Genomic DNA, 18,923 nt, shown 5'->3' with positions numbered 1-18,923 from the left:
TGCTTTTCTGTTCCACATTGTGCTCTTAGATGGGAGTTAGGCATTTACATAAACAGAAAACAAATGTAGACCTTTTCCAGGGGGATTTGTCTTTGTCTATCTGCTGTTCTGTAATCACACAGCAATTGCTTGACTGTATTCACTTTGTGTATTTGCTATTCTATTTCATCAACTAAAGAATCTCAAGTGCTAGGATTTCATTCTAGCTGTATGGTATTATAATCATGAGCAGATGTCAGGAGACTGATATAAAAGATCAAGTGTTATTTACTGGAATGTTACTAAGAGGAAAAATGGGTAGGTGTTTCTGTGTAGTTTTGTAGACTCTCTTGGTTTCCATGAATACAAATTTTGGTTGCTCATTAGCCGCTTACATGGAAAGGTCCTATAATGTTTCCATAACTCAACTGTAGGCACTGTGCCTAGGCAGTGATAGAGATAAATGCAAAAAAAAATGCTTGACCATTTATTATTACTTTCTCAGACAAGGAATGGTGTCATGGGAGTGCATGTGGGACCTCATTCCTGTGCTTCGTGACATGGATTTTTCAACTTCCTTTTGGGCTATGCTGAATGACTACAAAATGCTCCTGCTGCAGGGGGACAGGAGCTTGGTCTCAGCTGAAACTATTTGTGGGCAAGCCCTGTTACATGCATCTATAACATAAATGTTAAAATCTGTCTAATTGTATTATGAAATGTAATTTGTTTAAAATACAGCCATGCATGGAAACTCCCTTGAATGCAGGGCAACGTGAATCCAGTCTAAACTTGGCAGCTGGCTCTTGTCTGTAAAGATCTGAACTGGAAACTAAGTGATGTCTGCACTGGAACATCTCAGTGATATTTGATCATCTAGACTGAGGCATGGCAGCATTCATTGGTCGAATAAATCAATCATGCATATTTGGTTGCTATACATACATCTGAGCCTCCTCTGCTTACTGTTGCTTATAAATTACCAATAAAATTGTTCGTAATTTTCCTGCTAATGATGGAATTTTCCACCTGGATTTGAGAAATAGCAGGGGCAACATCTGGTGGCTTAAGACCAATAGATCCATACAGCCTCAAAGGGCAACATCTGCCTTGCAAACAGGGATAGACCCCCTGCAGGAGTGACCTCCTCACCCCTCCTTCCCCCACATTCCCTGACCTCTTCCCCTTGCTAGCTTAATGACAGATTTGGGATCCAAACTCGGTAATGAGCCCTGAAGGGCAGTCATTACTCGACTCCTGTGTATCTGGGAGGTCCTGCAATATTCATAAGAAAGAAGTTTAAAATTAAAAGAAAAAAACAAAACAACAAACAAAAATCCAGCATATTTAACTCTTACTTGTTATTACCTGTTAATGGGCTTTTGGGGAAGCCCTTGGGGTCCAGAGTAGCCCAGGAGTCCCTGTAGAAAACTAAAGCATGGGTATCTGAGAAGGCTGAATCTCTCAAAGTGGGAAGAGAAGTTGCTTTCTTCCACCTCCAGCAGATAGGGTAACAGTGAGGTAAAGAAAAATGCACCAGTGGGCCTGACTTTCTTATGGTCATACTGGTCTGCTCTGCCACGTGAACCATAACTTAAATTATGACCTTCAGTTAAGTGACCTCACCTTGTCATGTTTATTATGTGTGCCCTGCTATCTGCACACTAGGTCTTCCTTTCCCTTTGTGCTGGGTACTTTAAGAGTGAGGGTAGATGAAGTAATGGCTTTTCTGGGAATGGGGTTATTTATTTCCACTGTAAGATTAGTGCTTTTCAGTATCTAAAAAAAATCCTGGTTTAAATTCCCTAAAATTTTGTCAAACTAGAACTATTTTAGTTGAAATTTTCTTTACTGGTGTATGGCACAAAACAGAACTCCAGGGCCAGACCAGAAGTCTGTTTATCATAGTGCCTTGTCTCTAAAGTAAACTAGCAGTGGACATTAGGAAAATACATACAAAGAACAAGGCAAATATGTTGAGGTTTTTCCCCCAAGAATACAAAAAGCCACACATTTACCATCAAGGTCCCATGTTGGAAAGTTGCTGATTTCAATTCTCTGCTCCAAGCATAGAAAAATTAGTATTTCTCAATAAAACGGTTGTAAAACATTTTTTGTTGTTTTCAGTGAGCAGAAACCTTAATCTTTCCTGATCTCATTCCCCAAAGTGGTAAACTTTTCTGTCTAAAACAGTAATATTCAATGCAATAGTAACTCCTGTCCTTCTTACTGTTATTGTTATTATAAACGTTGTTACTTAAAACTGCCAAGTTTGCTCTTGTGCAAGTTTTTGCTAAACATAAACATGAACACACACCACACACAAACTGTATTGACCTACACAGACTTTTAAATTTTCCCAGTTTTACTGAAAGAAATATAAAGCCTTGCCTATTGAGTCACACGTGTGGATTAAAAATGTAACAAATATAAAAATAGCTAGACAAACACAATTTTTACCAATCTTAATAGCAAGTGATAGGAGCTATTCTGTTCTCTTTTAAATTTATAATGAGTATAACTTGCCCACAGGATATGAGCTGCCTTCTTATTGTCATTCACTCATACTCATGTATGCTCCCCTAAGAAAGATCGTAATTGAGGTCAGAATAGAGGCATGAGGTTCTCCTGGTGTTGTATAAATAGTGCACAGGATTGCTAATGCAATAGTAACTGCTTTTTTTGTGCATCCTGATTTGTTACTTTACCTAGGCAAAATTCTTGCGGTGAATTTTTCATGGATTTTCTCATCAGCATAGGACCTTACTATGGTTAATAAATAGCACTGACAGAATACTTCACACCACAGCCAAAGCTTTCAACTTGCTCACAAAACCCCTTATGTAGACATCTCGCTAAGTGATATTTTTTTAATAAAGAGTCAACCATGCTCTATCTGCATGTGGTGTCAGTCTTTTCCATAAAAACCTGTTGGCCTGATTCTTTTGCCTCTCTGAGGATGTTTGCTGTGCCCAGCATGTTTCAGGGTGCAAAAGGGTGGATTCATGCTGCGGAATTTCAAAAGCCAGAAGTCTACGATGCTGGGTTCTGCTGGGTTGTGTGCAGGGTGTTGTGTGAGCTCTATTCCTCAATGTCTGTGGAAAGTGAGTTGATGTAATTTGACTCATCTGTGTGGGTGGCTGGGACAAATTTGCCTGAATTGATGGATACAAGAAGTACTCAGGTGATCTGTTAATGTATCTCAATTGTAGGCAGTGGTGAGCCTTGGCAAATTCATTAGCTACCCAATGGCCTGTGCAGGCTTCTGGTTTTGCATACATAGGACTCTCAGTAGTAGTAACAGCTCCAAGTTGTACAGTAATCAATAAGGATCTGATATTCATCATTCATTAAATTTTAATTTGCTCTTCCTCTTCTGAAGACAGACAGTAGCTTAGCTTCAAGAAGACGACTGAGAAATAACTAAATAAAAACATCTTATATCCAGTTCCCATAGAGCATATGACCAACTATGAAATACTTCAAGTGCAAAAGAAGTCCCTTCTTCTGTCCAAGACTTGGTTAAAGTAGGAGATCAGGGTATTTCTTCTCTCTAGCATAATTACAGGTGACCTGGGACATAGTTTGTTTTGAACTGGCTGGCATAATGAGTCAGATTCTCAGCTGGAGCAAATCAGTATGCCTGGACCGATGTCACTAATTTTGTCTCAGAAAAAAATGTGGCCATCACTCAGTCTGGTATTGCAACTCCCCTAAAAGTACTCTTGAACCTTTCCTTGCAATTTGACATACTTGGATTGAGGGCAATGCTCTTTAATCTAAATCAAGTCAGTAGTTCCTTGGAGGAAAATGGGGAAAAGTATGGTAGCTTTAAGAAACTAAAAGTTAGTTTAGCCACTGGATCACCCTGTATCTTTCACCACATGTGCTTGCATGTCTCTAAGGCCTCAGACTGTGGTCTTACCAACCTTCTACACAACTACTCTCTCTGCTCTGCCATCTATAGACCAAGTGACAGAGGTGAAGAAAGTGCTCTTCTTTCCTGAAAGTGTATGTTAGCTTGTGTCATTGTTTGTATAATTCAGATGATATCACCCTAATAGCACAAACAATGCAAAAGGCTTAAAACTTGTATCACTGCTAGAAAGTACACCTCAGGATGACAAAAAGCTTGTTTGCATCTCTATCTATGGTGTCATGGTATGTGAACCCTCCTCAGAGCCCAGGCTGTTGTCCCTGTCAGGGTTCTCAGAGCCACCACCTGCAAGGCCTGAACTAAAACCTATGAGATCAACCAAACCCCTTCAACTTGCTCAAGCAGGATTTTTTGCGTTAGGCCTTTGACAAACTAACTGGGGGAAAAAGGCTGTGAGGGCACACACAGGGCTGTTCACAACAGCAGCTGTCAGGCTCTTAAATATGTGGTTATTGTGGAGAAAAGGTTTTGGCTGAGTAGGAGAGGGACCTCCTGCTTCTCTCAGAGCCATACAGCAGAGCTTGTAGCTGTCTCCTCTCAGCAGCCCAAAAAAAGCTCCTTATCTGGAAGGATGGATCAACATACCAGCAAGGTGGTGGGGTTGTTGGGAGTCCGGTGTGAGTTAAAGGAGCTCTTCCCTGTTAGGTCAGACGAAATAGCAGAAGATACTGCTGGCCAGAGTACTAAGGAAAAAGACTGAGAAGCTGCAGGGCCTGCTCTTTAAAACATCCCCAGACAAGGATCCCTCATGGATCCTTCAATATTTTTACATGAGTAAGCCCCAGCACAAATATACCCAGTTTCAGGGAACAGCACTTCACCAAGGCAGTATTCTTAGAAGTGCCAGGGGACAGAACTGGTTGTAGCCTCTGAGGTAGCTGCTCCTCATGGGCACTTAAACATGATGATGATGAAGACAGGGCTGCAGGCTGCCATCACCATACCCTAGCAGACTGCAGCAGCAAAAGTATCATGATTGAAAAATTGGTTCCAGCTCTTTCACCTCAGGCAAGTACTGACAGCCTGCTATGAGAAACCCCTTTTTTGCTTGCTTCTTGTGTTCAGGTAGCTTGTCATGTGGATCTGTGCTAGCCTTCTCAGGTAATGTAAAATGCCTTTGTTATCATTGTGGTGTACTGTGTGCAGTAAGCAACACACACAAATGTTGTGTCTTCCAAATGTTAGCATCCACTTTTAGTGTTGCTAAGATGAATGTTACTAGCGGAGCTTGATAAAGTGTGACTTTGCCACATGTTTTCCAAATGTATTTCTCAGCACGTTTCAGGTGTAGGAGGCTCTGGCTGTATTTTCCACTGGCAGGGAAGCTTCCCGTCGGCGTTTGTACTAACACAGCTGGGCTGGGGAGGTGCCAGTAAGAAATGCTCCATCAAGCTCAGCACAGGCACTAAATGGAACATGGTTTCTTTAATGGTGAAAGAAAAATTTGCTCCAGTTGTGCCAGATGCTGAGCTATGCAGCTGTCAGACCTGTTCCATCTCCTGATGTGATTAAGAAAGGTTAATTGTCAGACAACCCAGCTGCACAACAGCAAACTGCCGTTATGCCCAAAAAATGGTCCTGAAAACTGCCTGGCTACAGGCCACTGTGTTCCAAGACCTAATGCAAAGGTTTTGACCTTAAGAATTTTACTTATGGATACTCCCTTTCATGCCACGCATCGCTGGCTGCCAAGGAAATGCTGCATAACACGTTCTCTGCCATTGGTGAGATGAAACTGGGATGTACTAACTAGGCAAATAGTATATTTGCCAAAGAAAGATGGACCAAAATGGAAAAAAAAGATACAAAAGAAAAGCAAGCAAGTAAGAAGTTAAAATACAGGGTTGATATTAAAGTTTAACAAGAGGGATGTTGAAGGGAAGATGGCTAGTTTTGTCTCTGGTCAAGTTTCTATAAACTCTGGAGACAATGAGCAGAGAGCCACTGGAATCCAGATTCACAAAACAGAACAAAAACATTCCTGAGTTTCCTTTTCCTAAATCTCTTATGAGAATTTTTCTGAATTCTGTTTGTTTGACCTACTAGGGGATTCTTGGTGTGCCTTGAGGTTTCAGGGCAAGACTTTTTTTTTGGCATTCAGAGCCTTTCTCCAGCTGTAGAGTTGAAACTTGTGCAGCTGCATTGAACTGCGCCACTTAAAGCCTGAAATATATTTTGAGAACTTGGGGAAGTCCAAGGTTGTTGTTGAATACAACTGAAGAGCAATTTGTTCACACCTAAGAAATTGCACACAGTTGTGGCTTGCAGGGACAGCAGAGCATTCACAAATCATTGCTGTCTTTGGAACAAGGTCTCTGTGCAAGTCTGTGAAGCCTAAACAAAGGCTTTCTGCATCCTGCTTTCTCCCATCTGTGCATTTTGCATTAGCAAGGATCTAAGCATGGCAGCACCATCTCCCTTAGCCATCAGCTGGTTCAACAAGTGAGTGCAAGCAGTCCTTGCCAGAATGTAACTAGCAACAGTGTGTGGAGATGTACATAGGACCAGTATGGAAGCGCAACTTTCCTCATCTCTTCAGCAAAGCAACTGTCTGATTTCTGTCACAGAGCCCCCAGCAGTCCGTGAGGGATGGGGTTTGCATGTGTGACTCAGAAGATTTCCCTGAAATGGCAAGTGACACTATTGGATATACTTAACAGCAATTCAAGTGATATGAACAGGGACACATCTTTGCAAAATTTAACTGCCTAGAAGCATAAGGAGTGAATACTCACACTGACATCTTCCAGAAACAGAGCCATCTGCATGATTTCTCCTGTTGCCACTGATCAGTTATTCCCAGAGGAAAACAAGAGATTGAACAACTGGGTTCTTTCAGAAGAAACGCGCTTTTTTCTTCAGTTTTGCGAGTAGGCACCATCATTTTTTGTTTTTTCCCAAAAGGAAACTTCTGCAAGTTGATGTCTGATTGAAGCCTCTGCCCACTGAAGCAAAATTTAAGCTTGCTTCTTTGAACACCTTTTTCTCCTTTACCTTGTCCATTCTGGAGCTGAATACTGTTAGAGGATCACATGACACCATATTATAACTTCTTGTTGCCTCTTGTGTTTTCCAGAGAGGACCAGCAAGATACCAGCATCAACAGAAGTGACAAAAACTACTTCACGTAAGTTGAATTAACAGTCTTTCTATCTGTTTCTCTTCATTTCTTCTTGAAACTGCTTCTACAGCTCTGAAACAGCTCCTTCTTAGGAGAGAACAATTCATCTACATTCAGCAGCTCCATTTCTGCGTATCACCTTGCCTACTTGAGCTACTTCAGGGACCAAGAAAAGAATGAAGAAGGGTTGAGCATACTTTTTACTGTCCTGTGGCTGTATCAAGGAAGCTAATTTGGCCTACAGTTGTCAGGCTGCAGCAGCCCAAGCAAAGGAGTATTTGTGTTGTTAGGAACTATGTTTTAAAAAAGCTCTTACCTCCTTCTCCTATAAATCCAAGCAGCTCCTTACGAGTTTGCTGAGTGTATAGGCATACTGATGTGTCCTCAGGAAAGTCTGTTGCCTCTGTTCTTCAGGGCTCTACATACAATTCCTGACAGCTCTGCAGGGTCTGTGAGTGTAGACAGGTAACTCACTGTCAGTAACTTAACCTCTTTTGAAGCTGCCTTGGCATACTAGGAGCCTTCTCCAGGTAGTTTTCTTTCAGGCTGATGGAATTTGCTTTCAGCATCCTGCCTGCAGTTACAGATTGCATACTTCCAGAGTTACTCCTGGGACTGACCCCAGTGAGGAGCCACTTTCATTATTTAACTGTTAAGAGTTACTTTATATATGGATAAAATACAAGCAGTTGTCTCTGCTGCTGACTTTGGCTGAGGCAATTGTAGATAAACGTGTATAAGCCGAGCAACCCAAGGATTTACAAGATGCACATACCCTGCTTGGCAAAGAGGCTGGGGTCCTGCTAGCTTTTTTGGGAAAGCTATGTCTGGCAGAGACAGGTTTTAGTGTGAAATGACAGTGTTTGTAGGCTAGATCAAGGAAAACAGTGTGATTGCCAGATTTTGCATTTAGCATGCCTGCAGTCTTTCCTTTGATGCATCTGTGTGTGTGGCGACCTACTTCTGAAATCTTGGCATTGCTGCCTGACAGAAGAGACGTTGGATGTGCCCATATTCTTTCATGTTCTCAGTGGGGCCTGTCACTGGTGCTTCACTGGGTGTATGTGAGACCACATAGCTAATAGGAAGTGTCCTGTAACCATTGGAACCATTTTTGTTCGAAGAAGGTGACACGCTGGTCACTGACTCCACTGGGCTTGCCTTGCCTTCTCCCTTGTGCAGCAAGAATGTAGTCCCTGCACTTTGCTGCCTTCTTTCCCATGAATTAAAGTTCTTGTTCTTGAGTGGTCTCTTTCCCTGCTTATGTCCCTTCAAGTGCCTGCTGTTACAGTACTGTCCTCCTCTTTACTGCTATTGTGCTGCTGGAGAGGAGGAAGCTGGGATGTTCAAAAAGTTGGCTGCATTCCTGATGAATCTCTGCGCTGGTAGATTTCATGCCAAGCAACACATCACAAAAAGCAGTACATTCAGTGGCTGCTTGTTGAGATCTTCTCATGGAACTCTGAGGAGGTCTTTGATATGTGGCAGGAGCAGAGACCAGCTTAGTCCTGAACCCAGTCAGGTGCTGTTTTTCCTACTGTTCTATCCCAGCTCTGGGTCCAGACCATGTCTTTGCTCTAACACTTCATGAGTTTCCTGGTGACCAGTAGTGCCTGGGGTTTTGGGCACTGCTGATTTTTTTCCAGGATTTTCAAATGAAAATAATAAGTAATTAGTGTGTTTTCTTTAATTGAAGATAGACTATTGTGAAATGCTGGTGTTCAAATCACTGGGTTCTAGGTCTCTTGAATTATTGCTACACTTACTTTTTGATGATAGCAGAACTTACAGAGAGGTCTTAGTTTCTAAGAGTGGCTTTTTTCTGCCTAAAACCAGGCTTTGTTAGGCAACAGATTCATCTTTTCTGTGTGACATGACATGTTAAATGTTTCACTACAGAGCATGCAGTATGCCTCACCTGCTTCCTAGAATTCCCAGACCAGCTGTCAGCCACCTGTACTTCACACCAGCACATCACATTGCCACCTTATGCAAAGTATTCTCTCTTCAAACTCTTCCTTCCAGCTGATAGTACTTCTCAAGCCTTCTCTTGAATTCTTTATTCATGCATGATACCATATATGATTTGCTAGATAGTGAAAGCCCATGAAGCCCTCCAAACACATGGCTCTTAATTGCTGTGTGGTTCAGGTTCCTACAGCTCAGGAGGTTCAGACCCAGCTTCAGGCTACCTGCTTCTTCTATAAAATTTTCTGAGTGCTTCCTTTGTGTAATTTGTGTTGAGGTCTATTTCCTTCCACTGCCCTACAAGATTATTCACCATTCTTTTTCCTTTCTTTGTAACCACTTTGGGGCTGGTGCTATGGCCCTTTTGATCTGGAATGTGTTCTGCTTTCCCTTCCATCTGCAGCTCTCTGCAGAGGTGGTGACAGTCATGGACCCTCCTCTCTTTCAAGCCACAGAAGTCCTTAACTGTAGTTATGGTAGACCTGAATGCCTTACTGTTCATTTGGAGTTATGTGAGAAGAAGATAAGAAGCTAGTGCTTCCTGGGTCAGCATGTGGAGCTTCAAGACCTGCTCCTTTCCACTTTCCTCTGATGCTGTCAGAAACAGCTGAAAATTTTACTCTGTCTTTGCCAGTTTTTCTCCTGGCCTTTACTCCCAGGACTATGGAGCATTTTTGCTGTAATTGATTATCACAGTGTGCCTAGGACATGCTGAACCAACTTTGAAGTTCTTTGCTTTCTCAAGCTATCTCATTTTTTTCTCTGCTCCGCTGGGTTTCTGACTACTGAGAAAAAAAAATAAAAATAGAAGAAATCTCTACTGCGGGAAGATGTTCAGGCTCTTCCAGTATAGTGCTGTAGCTGTGGCTGTATTCTTACAACTTTGTTGTTACTTCTGTGTGTTGCAGAACCCATGCTTAGGATACAAGCTTCAACAGAAGGAACAAACACTTCCTCCTGTAAGTATATACAAGTTGTTTAAATTATTGCTGACAAGACCCTCAAGTATATTTCTCCCTTCCTAACTCAGAAGAAAACGTGCATTAAGAGATCAGGAGTGACTGGGTGTGATTCCTGAACTAAAGGTGCAATTGTTATTTGTTATATATTATTAGAACTTTCAGAGACATGCTCTTTGTGTATTGAGGTCTAAACACCTTCCTTCTGAAAGGTCAAATGTAGGTTTGGGCAGGGCAAAGGAGGAGGAAACTACATCAGTGTTTCCTACTTGGAATTCCCTTCCTTGCCCTTGGCTTCAAACACTGTCTGCTCTGCCTCCACAGCCCCTGGCCCTGGGGTAGCTGGAGCACCTTCAGGTCCAGCCATCCCTACCTGGGTGTGTTTCCCTTCATCCACGTGCCAGCTGGTGCTTGTTAGAATTCCTTGGGCTCTTTCTTCTGTGCCCCAGTACCTTTGGGAAGAAGACAAGGAAGGTGAGGACATCTTTTTGGGTGTCTTCCCTCAGCTGGAGAGAGAAGAGAGCAAGGAATGGTTCTTTCCTAGGACAGAGAGATTGTTTCTCTGCTTATCTCAAGAGCACACTGGGAGCTGCAGGGGTACCAGTAGGGAAAGTGACTCTTTTCTTCCTCAGTAGTGATGCTTCCTAAAGCATGCATTACAGCCATAATGCTATACAATTTTACCCTTGAGACTCACTAGGAAGAGCATTCCAGCTCTTTTCTAGAACCAAATCCACCATCTATCAGCCTGTTTCGGAGCAGTCTGGAAGCCCACTTCACACAGTCAAAGTCATTGGGGTTGTGGGAGGTACGGTATTAATCTTGCCCTAAAGCAGTAAGTGTTGCCAGCTGCTCGGAATAGGATGTGAGGTGAGGTAGGTACAATCCACCCTGACAGTTCCAGTGTTGCTATAAAATGAGGTATGTGCTTTATAAAAAACTATACATGAATGCCCTTAACTCACATCTAATAGCTACTGTAGCAGCACTAGGAGGAAAGGTCAAAGCCATATCTCTGGATTTTTCTAGATTTTCTTCTTAGCTACTAGTCTGATAATTTTAAGTGTGTGTTGAAAGAATTAGAGAAATTTGATAGGTTATTCAAGAAGCTTTCTGCCAGCAAGGTGAGAAGAGTTGGGTTTTGGCCTCCTTTTCCCCTTGATGCCTAGCAGCAGGGTAGGCAGGAATAATTTCTGGAGCAATTTAAAACGGTAAATCCTCTCTGTTCTGTTTTCAGAAGCAATAATGTATACTGGAATTAATACTGTTCAAGTCACTAAAATAAGTAGTGGAGGCGAGAGGGCAGTATTGGATATTGCTGCCTGTGCTGGGTAGAAAAAGCAAGAGGGAGCCAATGTTAATTGCTAACAGATGTGGATGTCTACTCACACTACAGAGTGATTAGGGAATTGAGTCCACGTACTTATTCTAAAGTTCCTTAGGGCTTTTCTTTTCTGAATTTCAGTGCGACATGTCCATTTCACACTTGTCACTGTCAATCTTGTAACAGCCACAGGAGATAAAATAAACTGTTTCCTTCCACTTCTCAGACAATAGCAGATGTTTAGAGAACATGCCAGCACTGTCACTGTTGGCCAGACACTGGGAAAGACCTGAAAACAGCAGAGTGATTCAGTAGGTTCTCTCCCCTAGGGCTTCCATAAGAGAATAGACGTGTCATGCTTTGCTTCTTTTGGAGTTTCAGTGACAGATATTCAGAGAGGGAGAAGAAAAAAAAAATCCCATCTCTATAAGACACTCCACAACTGACATCCCAAAACCTGCCCTTTTATGTGCACATATCCCTACACTCCCCAAAATCAAGTCCACTTGGAGAGTGTGGACCTCCGTGCTTAAATAAAGGAGAAAGAGCAGCCATTAGGCATTCCGAGTTTCTCATAAAGGACTGGTGATCTGATTGAGGGGTCAGTAATCCAAGGGAGAAGTAAGGAAATTCATGCTTTTTTGTCCTGTTTCATAGTGTGAGGCTTTTTGACAGTGATTGCTAATGCTGCTCCTAACAGGTAGAAATACTTCCCACCTTGTCTTCCACCCAAGCCAAAGGATTGATTCACATATATTTATTTTGTACTGTGCAATCACAGAATCATAGAATTTGGGGTTGGAAAGGATCTTAAAGATCATCTGGTTCCAACCCCTTTGCCATGGAGAGGGACATGTTCCACCAGACCAGGTTGCTCCAAGCCCCATGTAGCCTGGCCTTGAACCCTGCCAGGGATGGAGCATCCACAACCTCTTTGGGCAACCTGTGCCAGTGCCTCACCACTCTCACAGTAAAGAACTCCTCCCTAATATCTAATCTAAATCTACTCTATTCCAGTTTAAAGCTGTTTCCCTTGTCTTATCACTATATGCCCTAGGTTACAACTTTGATTTTCCTTCACAATGAAGCTCTCTCTGTGATGGGCTTTTTCCTGCTGAAAGAAGTGAACAAACCAACAGCACTTAGAGCACTGTGTGCTCTCATTACCAAGGACTACAGAGGCCATTCTTAATCACACTGGAAAATTTGGGAATGGAAGACATTTTTCTACCCCTTGTTTCCCAGGACTGCCATACTCTGAGACAAGTGTCTTATGACCCTATGACTTTCTTTTTCTCAGAAGCTGGAGTGGAAGAACTAAATCTGAGACTTCACCATAAAGCCTTGTTATTAAGGCTTCAGTCAACTCTGTATTCAAGACTAGAGAATGAAAATGTGGTGGTCTTTTTGCTTCCTGGGACTTGTTAAAGGAATCTTGGCTTCTCACCCCAATAGCATACATATGGCAGTTTTCCTTTTCCTTAGAAAATTGGTCCCAAAACTTACATTCCTGTTTGTAAGTTACAACATCCACGGAAATAAATTCAAAGCAATCAGGTTTCCTAGGCTAAAATCATCAGCACTGCGCACAGGCTTCTGGTGGAGGAATTGTGTAGGAGCATTTGTATGGTGCAAAAAGGGAGAAGGGAATTGATGGGATGCAGGCTGTTTATAATTACCCTGGTTCCTGTTGTGTGGGAACCATGAACAACACAGTATGGGTGTACAGACCAGGAATGGTTCTACACCTAAGCTTACAGTTTCTATGGACAACATCAGTCTGGAAACCCATGCTCTGAGAGCTAAACTGGATCAAAAACCGAGAATTTATAGCAGTAGGAAATGAGGAAGTTGCACAGCAACAAAGCCTGTGGGAGTATGTGTCAAATGGAAGCATTTTGCTTAGCTGCACCTTGCAGCATTACCCTCATACTTGTTTGTGCTGCCTACTAAGGGCTTTTCCCTAAAATGTCTGTGGAGGCACTTCCCCCAGCAAAGAGCCAGGGCATGTAGTCTGCATGTTTCAGATGTGGTTGTCTTACACGGGGATTCTCAGTTCAGATTTGTCTGCTCGTGCAAGATGGTGAGCTGGCAACCATGGCACTGGATGTGCCCAGAGCATATTCTCTGCAGCATGCTTCCTCCTGCCCACTACCTAGCAGGTTGATGTGATGGCCAGCTGGAGGCAAGAATATGAATAAAGAACAGGTGGGAGGCTGATCCCGCCTTGCCTGTGGCTTTTTTTTCAGAGGAATACAGAATGAGTTTGTTTAGCTTTTTCCTGGAGAGAAAAACCCAGTGCTGGTTGTCTGCCCCACAGCTGACTTTAAACATATTTTCCTACCGACTTTCATGTTGGCCTCTAAAACCTGCACAGAAATTTTAAAAAGAAAGATTAATTGGGTAAGAAAAGTGCCAGTTTGGATTGCTCATCTTTCCTTTCTGGAGTTATTAACTTACAAGCTCCAAGCCTGGCACAGCAAAACACTTTCCTAACACTTCATCTTCTCATCATGCAATAAGAGATTCCAACATGTATATTAAATTATGACCAGATACAGCACACAGAAAGGAAGCATGCAAAGACTTCTTGCCTGTCACATTTTCTTAAGTACAATACTGAACAGCTTTGATAAAAATGGTCCATGCTGAGCAATAAAACCTTCTATGGCATGACATTAGGATCATTGGTTTACAGAGTATTTTTAACAGGAACATTTTTGCATATACAAAGCAAGCAGCCTGGCCAATAGATCATCTGTGCTCTAAAATCTCAAAAAGCAAGTTAAGTTTCTGCTGAATTCTGCTTTCCTTTTTCTCCTAAAGTGAACCCAATCCTTCTCCCTGTATTTATTTATATTATGCCTGACAGAAGTCCACTTTCAAAAAACATGAATTTTCTAAAACTCATACAAAAAAGAATCAGTGCTTCTGGTAGACAGAGAGCTTGGGCCCCAAATGATATTGTTTTTATGTGGCTTTTTCTTCTGCCTTCAGAATACTTACCCAAACCTTCTGATTTTGTTAGTGTTTCAAGCAATTTTTTAAAGGGTAATCTTGGTTTGTATCAAGTCCTTAGACCATTTAAGTTGTTCTGCTATCTGATTTTTGGAGGTTTGTTTAGATTTCTTTATTTTATTTTTTTGATGGTGCTCATGCACAGGCACCTACCTACCAATAGGAGTGCACTTGTCTTTGATGTGTGGCAAAAACTTGTGGAATCAAGGAAAGACAGATGGAGAGTCTTTCCTGCTTCCTGAGGTCTGTGTGAATTGCAGTTTGTTTAAGATCCAGCACGACTTGATGAGTAGGTATCTTGCAGTATAGTGAAATACAGTATATATTTTTGTTCTGCATTCATTCAATTTACTCTGTTTTGTTTGGTTTCATTTTATTCTGAGTTTGACAGATGTTAATTTCTTATATTCCCTCTGCAACCAAGAGACAAAAATGATAGTATGATTGACAGTGCTGCCACACAGTGTAAGGATCAGAAAAAATTAGGGGATAATGCCTAACCATTGAACACATGTTCAACTTCTTTTATCTCTAATAAACTTCTGTGGTTTTGTCATAAAATTTAAATACACTGGTTGCACCTCAGAAACTTCTGAAATGCAGCTATTTTGGGGTGAAAAAGCAGAATTTTTTAATGAGATAGTAAATAACTGTGTAAAGTCACTTGGGGAAGGATGGGAACAGGAGAATATTGTAACCAATTCATAAAGCTGAAGGAATTCAGATGTTGAAGGCAATTACTCAGGTTGCAGTTATGCTAGCACAGCAGCACTCCCAACTCTTGCTCTTACAAAAAATTAATCCAACATCTTCAGCTATCAGCATTTAATTCATCTCTGCCACGGATTGAAAGGCTACTTCTCCAGGAAAGCCATACACTTGATGCCCTGGTGGGACTGTGGGTCAAAGGAAAACACTATACCACCTCATGTATTTTGCTTTACCATTTCAGTGGGTTTATTTCTCTGAATAATGGCCTCTGGAGAGAATACTTTGCTTTGTTCTAAGGGCACAGTGAGAGAGTAAAGGCAGGGTCAGATAACTAGTTCTTGTTTAATGTAAAATGAGTTTAAACATCCTAGTTTGTGAAAGCCAAATGAAAGAGCAGTGGTGAACACGTGTCAATCATTTGTTAAAACCTACCACAGTGTGCAGTATGTTCTAGTTTCATTCTCCATGGTGGGCACCAATGACAGTGGGAAATGCAGTGGTAATTTCAGTACCTTTATGATTTCATCTGGCATGACAAACTGTGTTTCCTGTGGTTATATTTCACAGATAAGGCAAACTCATGGAAATAGGCAACATCTCCCAGATACACAGCTTTCAATCTCTTGTATGACTCCCAGTCTAAAGATGGTGTGACATTAAATGCCTTCTTCCAAACCACTTAATCTTGCAGGGTTTTCTGTAGTTGCATTCTTGGTTCCCCAGTCTCGCTCTGAAGGAGAGCTTGGGTTGTCACTGGGAACCTCAGCTGGGCTAGGCCGCTCCACTGGGAAATTCATACCTGTCAAACTTCAGAGACAACACCACTAGTGTCAAGTCAATTCTCTTCCATGCTGGGGTTTGTCCTCTTTTTTTTCCTTCAAGGAGGTCAGGGAGATAAAAGGCAATGATGGGTGTAAGCAGTGCTATAAGTGGAAGCAGCTGACATGACAATCACAAAGGAGTAAGTGCAACAGTTTGTATGGCTTAAATACAGCTGCCAGAGTGGAAGGGTTTTAGGGACATTGGTTTTAGCTAGCTGTATATTTGTGCATGTGAGAATAAATCTGTAAGACTGGCACTTGCCTCAGTGTTTGTATATAATGAGGCAATTGTGGTTAATGTATAAATATACATACGTACATTGGTTTATAAAGTATATACATGCACGTGTGAAGGCAATGGTTTGTGTCTGTTTATTTCAAGGTGTGCTTTCCTGAGGTCATGAATTACACCACAGAAAGGGTTATCAAATGTATGGCAGTCTACTCTGGTGGAATGCAAGTCACAAAATCTACTTCACAGGTTTCTGTTAGTCATAGTATTTCTGAAGGAATTTCCCAAGATTACCTTCCATTGCCTTCAACATGTTCAGGATCATGTCTTCTCCAAGGTTCTAACTCCAGAAACTCCTGCCATCTTTCAGCAAAAGGATTTTTAAAGACTGTGTGTGTCCTTAGGGATGGAGTGGGGGAGCCTCTCACACCAAGGTAGCTGTCCAAAAGTCACATTGTCAATTGATGCCTCAGCTGGAAAGTGTGGGCTCCCCTAGCTTTCCTCAGGAACCCTGGGTATGTCTGGACTTCTGCTTCTGAGACCCTGCAAGTCATATGGGAATTTGTCTTCAACAGTCTGCTCATATGGCCTGGTTTCTCTGAAGTTCTTCCCACAAGGTCAAATCATGGCAAATTCTTTCCTAAGAGAGCATTATTTTGTGTCTTTCTGAACTTCTTCTTCATACTTTGCTGAAATGACGCATCACACTATCTGCCCACCTGAGACCAAAATAAGCATCTTTCTCATGTACCAGCATAGCCTATGCTATACTGGAGGACATGAGCTTGTAGCACAGGGATGTGTTGGTGCTTTGACTGTGGTTGTTTGGTCACTGTGTCTTCCAAGGAAGTCCCTGGAATTGTCACTGTGACAAAAACAGGTTCTCAAGGACTCCTGTTCCTCCTGGTTTTACTCTTTCTGGGTAGCAACTGTGAGCATACTTTGTGGTACTGGATCAGCCTTCTCAAAATCTTCCCTCTTCTAAGGCATCAGGGTAGCTGTTAGTGAGTAAAGGTACATGACAGGCAGTCATGCCAGCAGGGCAGAGATCTATGAACAAAATGGAGTACGTAACCTTGACAGAAACATGCATCTCTTTCATGTCATTATCCATGTTAAAATCAAGACTTTCAGTGCTTTGTAGGAAGGCATGAAGGAGACAAAGAGCTCAGAACAAGTATGAAAAAAGGATACTCTCAACCAACGAAAATTATGAGCATGTGCATGGGTACACAATATTTTTTGTATTTTAATACAGTAGGCAGTTCCCAGCTTACCCCTATAGCCCAGATATTCTGTCCATGTCCTTATCTTCCATGTGTTGCCCCCAAAGAGAGTTTACCCTGAGGCACTCTCATGTGTTAACCCCAGGAGAGACTAGCAATGCACGTTCCTTTGCACTCTTCAGGAGACCCTTCTGTCCTTAGAAAGACAGGATGACAGCTCACTTTCTTGTTTTTAGAGGTAGAGTTTCTCTTGCTTCAGCTTTGGAGGGAAAAGGTCCAACAGAGAGAAGAATCCCAAAGGGAATTTAAGTTACCAAATCTGAGTTACTCTATCATGCCCAAAGGTTTGCTGGGTTCCTTGACAGGGAGGCACACAGAGCAGGCTTTCTTGGATGGTATGTTCTGGGCTTTCTAGTCCACGTTCTTCCAGGGGGGATCTTAGGCTGCATCCACTGTGAACAGACATGTGGCCACTGTGGCATAGCAGGGCCCTGGTCCGTGAAGGGTGGTCTGGCAGTGGAGGTCCGTGATGAAACAGAAACACAAATTTAATGAAATATAAAGGAGTCAAGAGCCTGGATCCATTGCTTTGTTTTCATGATGAGCTTAAAATTTGGACAGTTCTGGTCAACCACAGAGACAGATGATGTTGTCTAGGGAGAGGGAACAAAGAATAACACCGCAGTAGATAAAAGATGAACAGAAAAGTAAGCTGTTACTTTTCAGAATAACTTGCAAAGTGTATGGCTTTGAGTGTTTCCATTTACTTGAGAATAACCCCTTGATAAATCACTATTTACTTTTAAAAAATGTAAGTTGCATCACAGAAATGGTATTTCAAAAGCTATAGGCAGAGTACTGACCACATAAATGTGAACTTTTCTGTAGATGCATGGCTTTGAAAACCATCACTGTGTCCCCTCATTAGCTTCTCCACAAACAGTGGCACTTTATGGCTGAGACTCAATGTAGACTATAGCAGTTTCTATCAGATAAATTAAAACAATAGTCTTCTTTCACATTCCTATCCTAGCAGTATTGTAATAGTGCAGTGGGAGCCAAGCTAAACCCTCGGGAAGAAATTATTATCCTATCCTTCATGTCCACATCTCTTCTAAATTGCCTTTTGGTAACCTCTTCTAATTGGATGCAAAATGGGAAAGTTGTATCTCCTGTGACTTTCATTATCAAAATGTTCCCGGAGGTTCTTAATGGTTTCTGCTGTTCTTGACATTCTCCCTCTGTACAGCAAGGAGAAGGAATCACTGTAGTCATTGCAGCAATTAAAGAGCAACGTTTTACAGTGTGATCTTCCTTCTAGGTTTGCATCTTCCTAAATATTTACCACTAGCCAGCTAGTCAGTAACATTGAGTTGCATCTGCTGCAGCTGGCAAATATCACAAAACACCCACTCTGTTTTTTGAAAAGAAAGCTATGCCCTGGAGCAACTGTTTCTTTCAGTGACTATATATGTATATAAAGGCTCTTGCATTTCCTCATAAGATTTTCTTTTCCTGACTGCCCACTCTTCATTCTAGTCATTTCAACTTCATTATGGATATACAGAGTTCATAGGCCTGACTGGTAGTTTATATTAATCACAGTATCCAGCTGTCTGAGATCCTT

At 41.9% G+C, this 18,923-nt stretch overlaps 1 protein-coding gene across 7 annotated transcripts in view; it reads left to right on the top strand.

The window, feature by feature from the left end:
- The window catches only part of NRG1 (neuregulin 1), a 431,945-nt gene that overhangs the window by 195,741 nt on the left and 217,281 nt on the right, over positions 1-18,923 (top strand). For 4 of the 7 annotated variants that reach the window (XM_010400013.4, XM_039567697.1, XM_039567694.1 and 1 more), the window contains 2 exons: positions 6,993-7,043; positions 9,914-9,964. The exons of 2 other annotated variants lie outside the window; for them this stretch is intronic. In XM_010400013.4, the coding sequence (XP_010398315.3) occupies positions 6,993-7,043; positions 9,914-9,964 (102 nt within the window). The remainder of the gene's footprint in view (positions 1-6,992; positions 7,044-9,913; positions 9,965-18,923) is intronic. One more of the 7 variants, XM_039567698.1, reaches the window with a different exon arrangement.

Source organism: Corvus cornix, chromosome Z, assembly GCF_000738735.6.
Source record: "Corvus cornix cornix isolate S_Up_H32 chromosome Z, ASM73873v5, whole genome shotgun sequence".
Lineage (NCBI taxonomy): Eukaryota > Metazoa > Chordata > Aves > Passeriformes > Corvidae > Corvus > Corvus cornix.
The sequence above is the reverse complement of the archived record's forward strand: the minus strand, read 5'-3'. Positions and strand labels throughout refer to the sequence as shown.